General features: G+C 47.4%; 1 protein-coding gene across 1 annotated transcript in view; it reads right to left on the bottom strand.

The window, feature by feature from the left end:
* Positions 1-9,078, bottom strand: part of NIFK (nucleolar protein interacting with the FHA domain of MKI67) — a 12,164-nt gene extending 3,086 nt beyond the window's left edge. Inside the window, exons 1-4 of the mRNA XM_024734522.1 lie at positions 8,920-9,078; positions 7,826-7,963; positions 4,176-4,284; positions 1,908-2,119 (exon numbers count right to left, since the gene is read on the bottom strand). Coding sequence (XP_024590290.1) covers positions 1,908-2,119; positions 4,176-4,284; positions 7,826-7,963; positions 8,920-9,024 — 564 coding nt within the window. The 5' untranslated portion in view covers positions 9,025-9,078. The remainder of the gene's footprint in view (positions 1-1,907; positions 2,120-4,175; positions 4,285-7,825; positions 7,964-8,919) is intronic.
* Between the last annotated feature and the right edge of the window lie 4,368 nt (positions 9,079-13,446).

Genomic DNA, 13,446 nt, shown 5'->3' with positions numbered 1-13,446 from the left:
ATCCCAGAAATGGATAAAAAAAAAAAAAAAAAAAAAAAAAAAAGACCACAAATAACAAATGCTGGAGAGGATGTGGAGAAAGGGGAATCCTTGTACACTGTCGGTGCGAATGTAAATTGGTGCAGCCACTATGGAGAACAGTATGGAGGTTCCTTAAAAAACTAAAAATAGAATTACCGTATGATCCAAAAACCCTACTCTTGTGCATACATTCAAAGGAAATGAAAACACTAATTCGAAAAGATACATGCACCCCAATGTTCACTGCAGCACTACTTATTACAGCCAAAATATGGAAGCAACTTAGGTGTCCATCGACAGATGAATGGATAAAGAAGATGTGGTACATATATACAATGGAATACTACTCAGCCATATAAAAGAACGAAATTTTGCCATTTGATGGAAAGGAGGGCATTGTGCTAAGTGAAACAAGACAGAGAAAGACAAATACTGTATGTTTTCACTTATATGTGGAATCTAAAAAATAAAACAAATAAACAGATATAACAAAACAGAAACAGACAGATATAGAGAACAAACTAGTGGTTACCGGTGGGGAGAGAGAAGGTGGGAGGGGCAAGATAGGGGTAGGGGATTAAGAGATACAAACTACTATGTATAAAATGGGACTTCCCTGGTGGCACAGTGGTTAAGAATCCACCTGCCAATGCAGGGGAAACAGATTTGAGCCCTGGTCCGGGAAGATCCCACATGCCGCGGAGCAACTGAGCCCATGAGCCACAACTACTGAGACCGTGAGCCACAACTATTGAAGCCTGCACGCCTGGAGCCCGTGCTCCGCAACAAGAGAAGCCACCGCAATGAGAAGCCCACTCACCGCAACTAGACAAAGCCTGCGTGCAGCCACAAAGACCCAATGCAGCCAAAAATAAAAACAAATACATAAATTAATAAAATAAAATTAAAAAGCCACAAGGATATATTACAACACAGGAAAATACAGCCAATGTTTTATACTTTAAATGGAGTATAACCGATAAAAATATTAAATCGCTGTTTTACACCTGAAACTAATATAATATTGTAAATCAACAATACTTCAATGAGAAAGAAAAGAAAAAAAGGAAAAAAAAAAGCAACAACAGAAAGGAAAAAAAAAAACAGCCAGGAACTGGGCCCAAGGATAGCAACTTGGTCTTCCAGTTTCTGGATAAGGTTAAAAGACCTAATAAACTTGGTGACAGATACCATCTCTTACCAACTAATTAACTTTTTGGAAATAAGCTGACAGGGTCTATGGAAGAGCCAAAACAATCTCAAGATATAGTCAAGAAAAAAAATAAGATCTTTACCTATGCTATCCATACCCTAATGACCTGCATTCTTGTCTTTTAATTATAGATGTAGAACTCTCCTTACTATGAAAGAGGGAGGAGAGATTCAGCAAGGTCTCCTTGTTCAGCAAGCAATGAAGAACTGGATGAAAATCTGTTAACCCATGCATGTAAGGAGCCTTCCTGTATTTCAACTCCCACTCATTTAATCCACAGAATTCATGCTGACTGGTTAATTCTGACATACACTTTGGGAGTTATTTCCAACTTAGAAGACCATGAAACAAAATTTTAACTAGAATGGCATAAAAAGGATGGTCAATTTACAGTCTTGATATTTACTGATAACATATAATAAACCAAACATTTAATTCTGGCAATGACACCTTTACCAGTAATCTACAAGCGTTATGGTGTTGGGTCAAATAGGGTTTAACTTCAATAATCTAAAATTACTAAATCAGGTAAATGTTGCAAATCAGCTAATCCCTTTCGGGAGTTTCCTTTTCTGTATAATGGAGATAACACGATTGCTATGACAAAATTTAGTCAAAACCTAGCATGGGATCAAAGTACTGGGTTAGACACTTTATACAAAGCAATACATACCAGTGAAGGGAAGTCATAATCAATTCCCTTCTTAGCCAATCTCTTCCTGAGCGATTTTTCCTTCTTTTTAAATCGCTCTTCCATCCGTAGCTTTTGAAGAAGTGTCCGGTTCTGATTATACCGTTTCACTGCTGGATATGACGGCCTTTTAAATGGCATATGCCACTCCCTAAAAAGTTTTTCATGTACTTTTTCAGGTGGTATAAAATGACCTATAATAATAATAAAAAAGGTTTTCAACCACGTGGGAGGGAAAGGATTTTCACATTAACTGTAGAATTTCCCGTGTCATTCCTCACTGCACAATCAAAATGACACGTCCCCCATTTAGTGGAGAAGCCTGAAAGATAAAGCAGGTGCCCAAGGGAAAGTCATACAGCCCACAACTTTTATCAAACACTCACTGTGTGTGTGCCAAGAGCAATTCCAGGACTAGAGGTTCGTGAGTGAACAAAGACAAGTAGCACAGAGGAGAGTGTGGTTGGTATCAAGTCTCAGGGTTCCTGAAGCTAAAAGGATCCCTACTTTTAGACTGTGTGACCCACGGTAGCAGAAGCGCTGATCCTCTGGGCACCCACCCAGGACTAAGGCAGCTCACTGCTTATCTGCATCTCTCTGCTCACGGACGCACACTGGGCCCACATGCAAGGCAAGCCAAAACCCCTGGAATCCACCCTCCACCAGTGATGAATGGGGAGTTGGTACACAAACATCCCAGTTCCCTTGCTTGTCAGGTGGGATAATTCTGTCTCCCAGTGTTACCAGCAGGACGGAGCCCAGCTGCCTAAGTGGTAACCTGCTTGCTAACATACCCTTTTCACTAACTTATTATCGACTTCCTCCCCCTGCCCCATGTCGCCACTCCTTACAGGTATTTTCCTGGGATCACCTCCAAGATAAACTGCTTCCATTAAAAGAAAAAAAAAGGGGAGGGTTTGGGAATTCCCTGGCAGTCCAGCAGTTAAGACTCCACACTTCCACTGCATGGGGCACAGGTGTGATCCCCGGTCAGGGAACCAAGATCCACATGCTGAGCGGTGCAGCCAAAAAATTAAAAAAGAAACAAACAACTGGTGATGACGTGGCTAATCTCACTCGTATCCGAGTTCAGAGCCCTTTGTGCCATCTTTCAAAAGTCAGATACAGAACAGCACTGATCTGATACACATAGTTACCCACTCAGCCCATTTCGTCCCGGCAAGAGCCGCGTTTTTGCTTTTTTGTGGTTTTTTGCGGTACGCGGGCCTCTCACTGCTGCGGCCTCTCCCGTTGCGGAGCACAGGCTCTGGACGCGCAGGCTCAGCGGCCATGGCTCACGGGCCCAGCTGCTCTGCGGCATGTGGGATCTTCCCGGACCAGGGCATGAACCCGTGTCCCCTGCATCAGCAGGTGGACTCTCAACCACTGCGCCACCAGGGAAGCCCAAGAGCCGCGTTTTTAATGTGTGAACGAACGCAGGACCTCAGGAGTTACTGGGACTCTCTTAGCAACAGGAGCCGAAGTAGAGGGGTGCTACTTGGGCACTGGGATGGGCGCCCTCCAGCCTGAGCACAGGGCGGCCGGAAGCTCGGCCCCACCGCTGGAGGGCACTGCTCTGGGACGCTAGTCGCTGGCGGCCCTACACCTGCAGGGTGAACTTCTAATCAGTGGCCATCCCACCACTCCCGATGGCTTCTCTCGTGGAGGTGCTGCAGCCACTGCCATGTGGGCCGACTGAAACGTGACTCCTCACGCTAAAGGTCATCCGGTCTAGAACCCATCAGTGGGTCCTGCTGTCCTCGGGGTACACTCTGGTCTCCCGCTTTACAAGGCCTCCGGTAACCTGACCTCCCTTCCTCTCATTCTCCTCCTGCACCTCTTGTGATTCTCCTTGCAGGTGAATATGGTCAGCCAGTTTGGCTCTGCAGCTGCTGTCCCCTCAGCAAATCCTCACTCCCACCCCTTCACCTGGCTCACTGTTTCGTAATTCTCAGGTTTCAACTTCAGTGACTCCTTCTCAGGGAGCCCTTCCACATCCCGCTAGGAAGCTCTTCCTATTTACTCAAGGAACCTAACCAACCCCATCTCAGCCTAAAGCAGCTCTCACTCTGGAAGATTTAGAAGTTCCCATTAGACCCTGTCTGGAAAATGCACTTAAACCCTTGTATCACTGCTTAAGAGAATCACCCCAGGGGTGGGGTGGGGGGATCCAAGCAGCTAAGCAACCCGTCCTTCCCTCCCGTCAGCGGGAGGCGTCCCCGCAGCCCCACTGGTAAGACGGGTACTCACACTTCAAGAGTCTTTCGCCAAAAAGGTAATTGTTCATCGTTTCAGCAGCTATTTTGGCAACATCTTCAGATTCAAACTCCACAAAGCCATAGCCTTTGCTATTTCCAGTCTGCAATGGAAAACCCACCACAGAAAGCAGAACAATTAAATTCTGATGTGCTATCAAACTCCTAAAATGTCATTAGTTTAAATAATGTACATTAGCCCCCTCACTGAATAACGTTAAGACACGTTTGATTCCAACTTCAAATCACATAGTCCAGGGACTGTTATGGGGAAAGAAAAGTTCAGAGTAGTCTGAACTTGCCACTGATTTTGAGGCATTCCTGGGACTTTGATTACATATGATGAATACATTACTGTAGTTGGAATTCATCCAATAGCAACAGCCCACCATAAAGGAAATGTGGGAGGCCCCCCAGCCCTTTACTTGTTATTGACCTCATGGGTGGTGTATTTATTAATGGGTCCATGTATTTATTAATACTACCCAGGAGATGGTATAATACTTCACAAAGAACGCATGTGATATAATTCCCATTTTATATGGAAAAACTGAAAAGAAATGAACTCCTCAGTGTCTCTAAAGTTAATCAATAAAATACTGATTCACTGTCATGTTTACTAGTGACTGGGCTTCTCCACGGCAGGGGGCAAAGGACATCCTCTGACATGGACATCCGGAGTTCTTGGCCTCTGCACTGCAACATACAGTGGATTTTTCTCACTGAGCTCGGTAACAAGAGTTCTAGAGTCCGAATGCCCAGGTTTGGACCCTGGCTCTGACACTTAATCGGGTAAGGAATGTTCCAAGCCTCAGTTTTTCCTTCTATAACCACTCTCACAGGGTTGCTAGGAAAATATGAAATAATCCGTAAGTGCTCCACAAGATGTCTGTCAAGTACTCAAAACATGTTACTGCAGGGTGGCAGGGTATGCCTGCCCAACATCCGCTCCTTTGGCGTAGGATTATTTTGAGATGAAGGAATTGAGAAACAGATACAAGAAAAACTCTCTGTCCTCCCCTTATTTACCTAAAAACAGGACATGAATTTACAAAGGTGTCTTCCTCCCTCTACCAGAAAGACAGAAGTTAGAGGACTCTACACAATAAACTTTACGAAGTAGACCTTATCCATCATTAGTCTCCCGTATATTTGCCTTCCCACAATCTGCAGCCCTAAAAACTCAAAGCACTTTTCCTTCGTCTTGTTGCTCCTCCAAAAATGTTTTGCTGCTTTGCCAAGATGCTGTATAGGCCCAAGTTCTAACCAACCCTTTGAGTTATTCCTCTCCGAGCAGTCCCATGTGTAAGCATACATTTTAGGTGTTTGTTTTGGTCTTGTTAATCCCTTTTTGCAGTCCAATTCACAGGGTGCCAGCCAGGGACCTTAGGAGGGCAGTAGAAAAAGAACTTTTCCCCACTACAGATCCAGTTCTTAGCGACAACGACTAGAAATACTTTACAATCTTGCATTAAACAACATATTCTCAGATATGGCTCAGAACTGGTCATGTGATCCTGGAAATGAGAAACCATTTAAAGGGTGTGTGGCTCAACAGAGTTGGAGGCCAGGAGGCTCACTCCTAGCACCACCTGCGCCAGCGACTAACAACTCAGACACGGCCACAACCCAGAGTCTCAGTTCAGTTATCTGCAACAGGACGATTCTGGTAAAACTTTAAAAATCTGACAGTCCTTTTACAATCCCAACTCAGGAGAGGAAGGATGGTGGAGTGTAAAACACTGTGAAATCTAGCTCAATGTACCACACTGTGAACTAATAAATCTTTTGAAACCTGATGTGAAAATACATGTCAGGTGTCCAAAAAACCAAAAACTTAAAAGCCGACACCTCGACCTAGTAATCCCAGAATGCTGGCAATACCAAGCAAATAGTCAAAACCAGGGTGTGTGGGGAGGCGGTAGCCTTACTACTATGCAACAAAGCTGGAAATGATGCATTCCAGTGCATCTCAGCAAGGAGCACGCTTTCCAAGACAACTGGCCTAAACTCTCCAAAAAAGCCTATGTCAAGAAAAACCAAACAAGCAAAACAGGAGTAAAGAGACCGTTCGAGACAGGATGAAGAGCTAAACAAGCACGTGCAATGCACGAACCCTAACTGGATCCCAGGGTGGGCAGGGACCATGGGTGTATGTGACGATGGACAGTAAATGAGATTTTTACACTGGGATTACATGGCAGAATGTACTCATTCTTAAATTGATGATTATGCGTTTAGTATTAAAGCATTACAACTGCCACTTGCTTCAAAAGGTTCAACAAAACAGAGGTGTGTACCTTTTTATAGATACGGGAAGAGATGAAGCTAATGTGTCAGGATATTAATACCAGGTGAATCCAGGGGAGGGACGTTCATTACACCATTCTTTCTACTTCCCTGTAGACCCGAACATTTTCAGAATACAAAGTTGGGGAACAGCTATACTCAATATGGAGAAACTCATTCTGCACTCAGTCATCCTGAGGATAGGCTGTAAAGCTCTATTTTTCAAACTCAGAGTCTGACCTTTTAGAGGGCAACAAAATGAATTTAGTAGGTCAGAAAAGTATTGTTACAAAACTGAATAGAAAGGTTAAGTATCATCTCCTGGGACTTGTTTTTCATTTATGTTTATGTACACGTACATGTGTGTTGCCTTGTAGATTTCTTATTGTGGACTGAAGGTCTGAAAAATACCGTTCTAGAGCAAGTTGCCTACACCTGCACCAAGAATGTTCCTAGCAGCTTCACCTACAAGACTGGAAAAAACCTAGGTTTCAACAGGAGAGTGGATAAATAAACTGTAGTATATTCAAACAAAGGAACAGAGCAGTGACAACAAATAGTTAACTCTGATTTGCTTTAACTCAAGTGGGAAAATGTGGAAAAACCGTACTGAGAAAAAGAGATTCCAATAACAAGAACTCTATGGTTACAACCAATAATGTGTATGTGTGGGAAGAAACTAAAGTGGGCCACTCCTCTATTAATGAAACAAACCACATAAACCTTTCCTTATTAGGACGTAGGTATGATACAACAATAACGTTTATATAGTACTTTGTGTGTCAGGCGTTCTAAGAATCTTACACTTATTACCATATTTATCTTCGATTAGATACTCCTAGGAGGTGGTATCTTACAAATATGAAAATCAGAAGACAGAAGCATGGAGAGGTTACAGAATTTGTCCCTAGTCACACAACCAATAACATGTAGAGACAGGCCTCATACCTAGGTAGTCTGGCTCCAGTGTCCTTACCCAACTACCCACCATACAAACCTTTGCTGTCACAGTGATGCTACATATCAGAGGCTGATACAAGATGTATGAACCTGCTCCTCAAACTGAAGTTCACATACCCCTGGCTTAGCAGTCACAAGACAAACAGGACTCAGTTATTGGGACTGTCAATTTACTTTGAGGACTTGAAGCAATTACCTTTTCTTTCTTAAAAAGCAAAGCAAACATTTACAGGAATACTGATTTTGCTCTCATGGCTGCTTCAGGTTCTAGACCTTATCCAACCCCTTTCTGGAATGAAGAGTAATAAGTGATAACATGCAAACATGCTCCATAAACTGTCAAGGATGATACACTTTTGGAAAATAAAACAATCTAATTCAATACAAAAATCCTACCTTGGTACTCCTGGACAGTCTGAATCTTGTCACAGTGCCAAACTGGGAGAAATATGCTCGGATCTGGGTTTCATAAAGCGACGGAGGTAAGTGGCCCACATAGATCACTCCAGGAGTAAGTTTTTGTTTCTCCTGTTGCTGAAGACACAAAGACCGGGCAAATATTTTCTTTGTAATAAGAAGTCACAATGCAACAAAACTTGTGAAACTCCTTGCTCTCAGTCTAAGACAAGAGGTCAAGAACCTACTCTGTATTTCCACTTACCATAACACACTAAAGAATTAGCTGTTTAGACATAGAGAACAAACTAATGGTTGCCAAGGGTGGGGGAGGGATGGATTGGGAGGGTGGGGTTAGCAGATGCAAACTATTACATAGAGAATGGATAAACAAGGTCCTCCTGTATAGCATAGGGAACTGCATTCAATATCCTGTGATAAACCATAGTGGAAAAAATACGGAAAAGAATATATATATGTATATACACCCATACACATATACATACAACTGAATCACTTCGCTGTACAGCGGAAATTAACACAACACTGTAAATCAACTATACCTCAACAAAAATAAAGGTTAAAAAAAAAAATTGGCTGTGTAATGTCTATCTCCCCAAGAGGACAACCATCAAGCAGTAGGCGGTCTTCTCAGCCTCCCACTCCCAGCCTGGAGCGCCAACTCCTAGGCAGCAAATGGAGCTTGGCAAATACTGTTTTTTAAGAATTCCAAAACCACTAACCGGGCAAACGAACGTCCCCAGTTCGGGGGCAAAGCGGAAGCAGGACGGCTCCGGGGTGAGGCTGATCCGCGAGCGGGACGAGGGCCGACCCAGCAGCTGGCTCTCCTCTCCTCGTGCACCCCTCCCCCATACCCACCCCTTACCCCCCGGAGGACCCTAAGGCCCACGGCCCAACCGCGTCTTTTCTCGGTCCTCCCGGGGAAATCTCGGCCTCCTACCTCGAGAGGTCCGGGCTCGCCCGGGGTGACCCCAGACGAAGCACAGGCGTGGGGAGGCCGAGGCGCGCCGGGCAGGACCCCCAGACCCCGTCCCTCGCCTCCCCTCGCGGCCCGGGCCGCGCTGGCCGCTCACCTTGCTTGCGCGCCGGCGAACCTGTGCCACCTCCTTCTTAAACTTGGTATCCTCCTGCGGGTTCAGGGACAGGAGCGGCTTGGCCGGGCCAGTGAAGGCCGCCATGTCGCCAGCTCGCAGGCGAAAGAGACGCACGCCGCACTCCCGCAAGGGCCGAGCCCTCTGCTTCTCCAAAGCGGAAGTGACGGCAGGGGCCTGGGGCGGGGCTTGGGGCTGCGGGGGCGGGGCCTCGGGCCCCGCTCAGCTCAGCGCGGCCAGAGGGGGGAAGGGACTGCTTGTTTGGCCGGTGCCGCAGGGCATGTCCAGGGTTGCCGCCCTTTGGAGGTGTTCCCTCGGCCTGGTGCTCAGTATTTCGGCAGCCTGCCTGCCCGTGGTTACACCCGTCCACTGAGGTCAGCTCTGTGGCCAGGTGCTCGCCTTGGAAGGGCCTTTGTACGCTGATCTCATCCTTTAGTAAGGACCACATTTTCTCTTGTCTCTGTTGTAGGAGATGCTTTTTCCTCTTTCCATTGTTGCAGGGCAGGCCTCTTGGCTGTTCTCAAAGTTAGATATTTGATGTATGAGTCAGATACTGGCCCCTGTGTCCCCCAGAGGGGGACTGACCAAGAGGATACAGACCAAGTTCTATGGTTCCCTGAAGGACCCTCCCTTAGGTGTGTGTGTGAACAACCCTCTCTTTCCCAGGCTTGAATCCCTGACTTATCTCTTAGTTCCTATGGGGAGCGGAGGGGAGGAGCAAAGACGGGAAGAAGGCAAACTGGCAATTCTTTTCTGGGAGTTTCTCCTCTCGAATCTTCTCAGTCCCCTCCAGGAATTCCTGGCCCCCAAAGAATCAGGTGGTGACCCAAGGCTTCGCAAAATTGAAAGAGCATATGGACTGCCGATTCTGATTCCTAGGTCGGGGGCAGGGCCCTAGGTTTTGTGTCTCTCACAAGCTCCCAGGTGAGGCTGATGCTCCGAGGATTACACTTTGAGTATCAGGAGTAGAGATATGGGGAACTGATCTCTGAACCGGGTTGAAATGCATCCCCCCAAAAGATATGTTCAAGTGTTTACCCCAGTACCTGTGATGCGAGCAGGGTCTTTGCAGATGTAATTAAGTTCAGATGAGGTCGTGCTGGAGAAAGTTGAGCCCTAATCCAATGACTAATGTCCTTACAGGAAGAAGGACGTTTGGGGACACACACACACACACACACACACAGGGAGAATGCCGCGTGAGGACAGAGGCAGAGGTTGGAGTGATGCTGTTGGAAGCTAAGGAACGCCAAGGATTGCTGGCAACCACAGGAATCTGGGAAGAGGTAAAGGAGGATTCTTCCCTAGAGCCTTCAAGAGCATGGCCCTACCAGCATCTGGAACTTGGATTTCTAGCCTCCAGAACTGTGAGAGAAGACATTTCTGTTTTAAGCCATTCAGTTTGTGATCATTTGTAATGGCAGCCCTAGGAAACGAATACAGTTACCATATTTGGTGCAGCCTGAAATGGTTTTCTGAGGAAAATACTTTGATTGGTCCTGGACCTGTCTTGCCTTTTAGGGCCAGGTGCTGCAGGAGCTCCTGGATGTTCACAGAAGGCTACCAGGCCACCCTCTCCATGGCCTTCACCAGACCACAGAAGTCAGCCCTTAACTGGGGACAGGGTCTCTCAGCCCCTGGATCGCACCGCAGCCCAGACAGGACCTGTTTCATTTCCCCGCTTCTGAGTCTGGGTCATTCACAGCACCTTCCCGTGACATACGCTTTGGCCCTGCTGGGGACCATCTTTTTCTGCTGTTCCTCGGCTGCCCAGGGCCCAAGGGTCACTCTGGGACCTGGGCAGGTGGTCACGGGAGCTGATGTGGCATCCTGGTCAGAGAGTCCAGAAACCCCCCAGCCATGTGCCAGGGGAGATTGTCCTCCTCTCAGGTGGGGCCTCAGTCTTCTCAGCCGTGAAGAAGACATTGGGTGAGATGATTGTTAAGTCTCCTGGGGTAGGGGTGGGGGAGTCTGCACTCTTTAACTAACGATCAGACTGGCAGCTGGCCTTCTGCGTGCCCCAGGTGACAGGCTAGTGTCGCCTGTGTTTGTCCTTCCACCCTCCCTCCCTCCCTCCGTTCCTTTCTTCCTTCTTTCTGATTTTGTATGTAGGCAGGGAGGCTGCTTGGGTGGGACGGCTCTCACTGAGCTGGACCGTCCCGTACACACTGCCTTTGCATCCTGTCCCCAGCAGACGTTGCCAGGGCCACCCCAGCCCTCCCTGCCTGGGCACTTAACAACCCACATGCTTCCAGGCACTTCCGCAGACCCCTGATTGGACGGTTGAGTGTGCTCACTGCAGGTCTCTCCCTTCCTTTTCCCCAACTGCCCTCGCATATCTGCTGGGACAGAATAGTGGCATGCCTTTCCCATGGTGTCACCATCACCACCTATGGGCTGGGGGTCCAGCATGGCGAGGGCTGCTGGCTGTGATTTGAGGTGGGGCTGGCGGCAGAGCGGGACCAGCTGCAGGGCGAGGAGGGATGTGCTGAGTGTCCGGGCAGCTGGGCCTTGGGAGGAGAGGGCTCTGTGGGGCGGTCCTGAGAGGGGAGCCAGTGGGCACCGGCAGGGGCTGAGGTGCCTGCCCAGCCCTGCCCACCTTCCTCCTCCCCTGCTCTCCCCCCTTTCCATCGCTCTGCCTGGTCCCTGCAGGGCCGTCCAACATGCCACTCCTGGGACGTGGGCCCAGCTACCAGAGTCAGCCTGCTTGGCCCTGCCCTGCTGCCCCTTGCTCAGACACAGGGCTTCTGGGCATGGAACTGATAGGGACAATTTTAGGGGAAGAAGTGGGGAGCAGTTCTCATCTGTGTCACCTGGCTCAACAGTGGAGCCTCAATGCATGTCACCGGACAAACTAAAAATTCAGTCTGCAGACCATTTAGGGCCACATGACCTGAGGCTGGGAGGGACATTTTTTCCTCTGTCCTGTAGATGACTGTCACCTGGGCCACATCCTGCCCTGTTCTGGGTTTAACATCATGCACAGCCCCAAATCCAGACCCCGAGTGTGGCAGTGACCCTGGCAAAGCTGGGTGGACCGCCGGGGGGATAGGGGTGGGGAGAGTGGAGAGTGGGGCCTGCCTAGAGGGCCCAGGTTCCCTCTGAAAACCCATGGACTGACTCACCAATGCCCTCCTTCATCCCAGGATCCTTTCCTGCCTTCAGTGGGGCTGTGGGTCATGGTGTCCTGGGTCCTGCAGTCTGAATCCTGGTGCCCTCTTCCCAGCCTGTGTTAATCATGTTTGCATTTTCTGATGTTTTGACACCTTCAAAAGCTTGCTGGTGGGTTGGGGTTAGCAGGTGCAAACTATTGTATCTAGAATGGATAAACAACAAGGTCCTACTGTAGAGCACAGGGAACTGTATTCAATATCCTGCAATAAACCACCATGGAAAAGAATATATAGATAGATAGATAGATAGATAGATAGATAGATAGATAGATAGATATAGATCACTTTGCTATACACCAAAAACTAACACAACATTGTAAATCAACTATACTTCAATAAAGAAAAAAAAAAAGCTTGCTGGCTGCAGAGAGACTGTCCCTCCCAGTGCTAGCCAATTGTTAGAGACAGCAAAGGGCTCAGCCTGGAGCATCTCCTTACCTGACTCTCACACACCAAGCCAATATCCCCTCCCCTAAATCATGCCAAGGCGAGGTACCAGGCAACTTGAGACCACTCCTATAGCCTGAAGTCCACCAGAAGCATTCACATTGGCCAGTCCTGAGCTCATCGCCCTGCCCTGCCCCGCCCCGCCCTGCCCGTGGCCACAGGGACACAGGGACACAGGCTCTGGCTTGGCTTTCCCTCACTCCTGCTCCTCCTTCCTGACCAAACCTGGTGCTTCCCCATGTGGCCCTGCCTGGCACGGTGCGCCCTGTCTTCTCAGGAGACGCAAGGAATAAATTCTTCTGTCAATGGCACTGGCCTCTCTAGCTGTCATTATGTCAGCTCTATAAAATCTCCTGCTTACACAGCCCAAGGCCCATCTCTTTTTTCTCTCTCTGCACTGACTCCCTAACCCCTTCTCCTGTTCTCGGACTGCAGGCCACAGCTCCCAACCAGACTTCTGTTTCTCCCCTCTTGCCCTTCAATGAACCTTGCAGACGTGCACCACCCATGACCTTGTCTGCAGTACTATTAAATAAGGTATAATTTCACCCTTAAATTAGCCCAGAATGTCTACAGTGTTAATATTCACACTGGGGAGAGAGCAGCCAAGCGGGCTTCTTCAGGCCCTGGTGGGCAGGGGAATGAAAATGAAATCAAGCTCTTTGCAGAGGGATTTGGCAAAATATGTCAAGAACTTTAAAAACAGGACTTACCAAAAGAATGATCTTATTATCATTTTAAAATTTCTAACTTTATTTTTTTTAATTGAAGTATAGTTGACTTACAACATTGTATTAATTTCAGGTGTACAATTGGTAATTTGACATTTTAATAGGTTATACTCTGTATAGAGTTATTATAAAATTTTGGCTTTTTCACTGTGCTGTAC

Source organism: Neophocaena asiaeorientalis, unplaced genomic scaffold, assembly GCF_003031525.2.
Source record: "Neophocaena asiaeorientalis asiaeorientalis breed wild unplaced genomic scaffold, Neophocaena_asiaeorientalis_V1.1 scaffold32, whole genome shotgun sequence".
NCBI classification, from domain to species: domain Eukaryota; kingdom Metazoa; phylum Chordata; class Mammalia; order Artiodactyla; family Phocoenidae; genus Neophocaena; species Neophocaena asiaeorientalis.
This window is presented reverse-complemented; position numbering and strand designations above follow the sequence as displayed.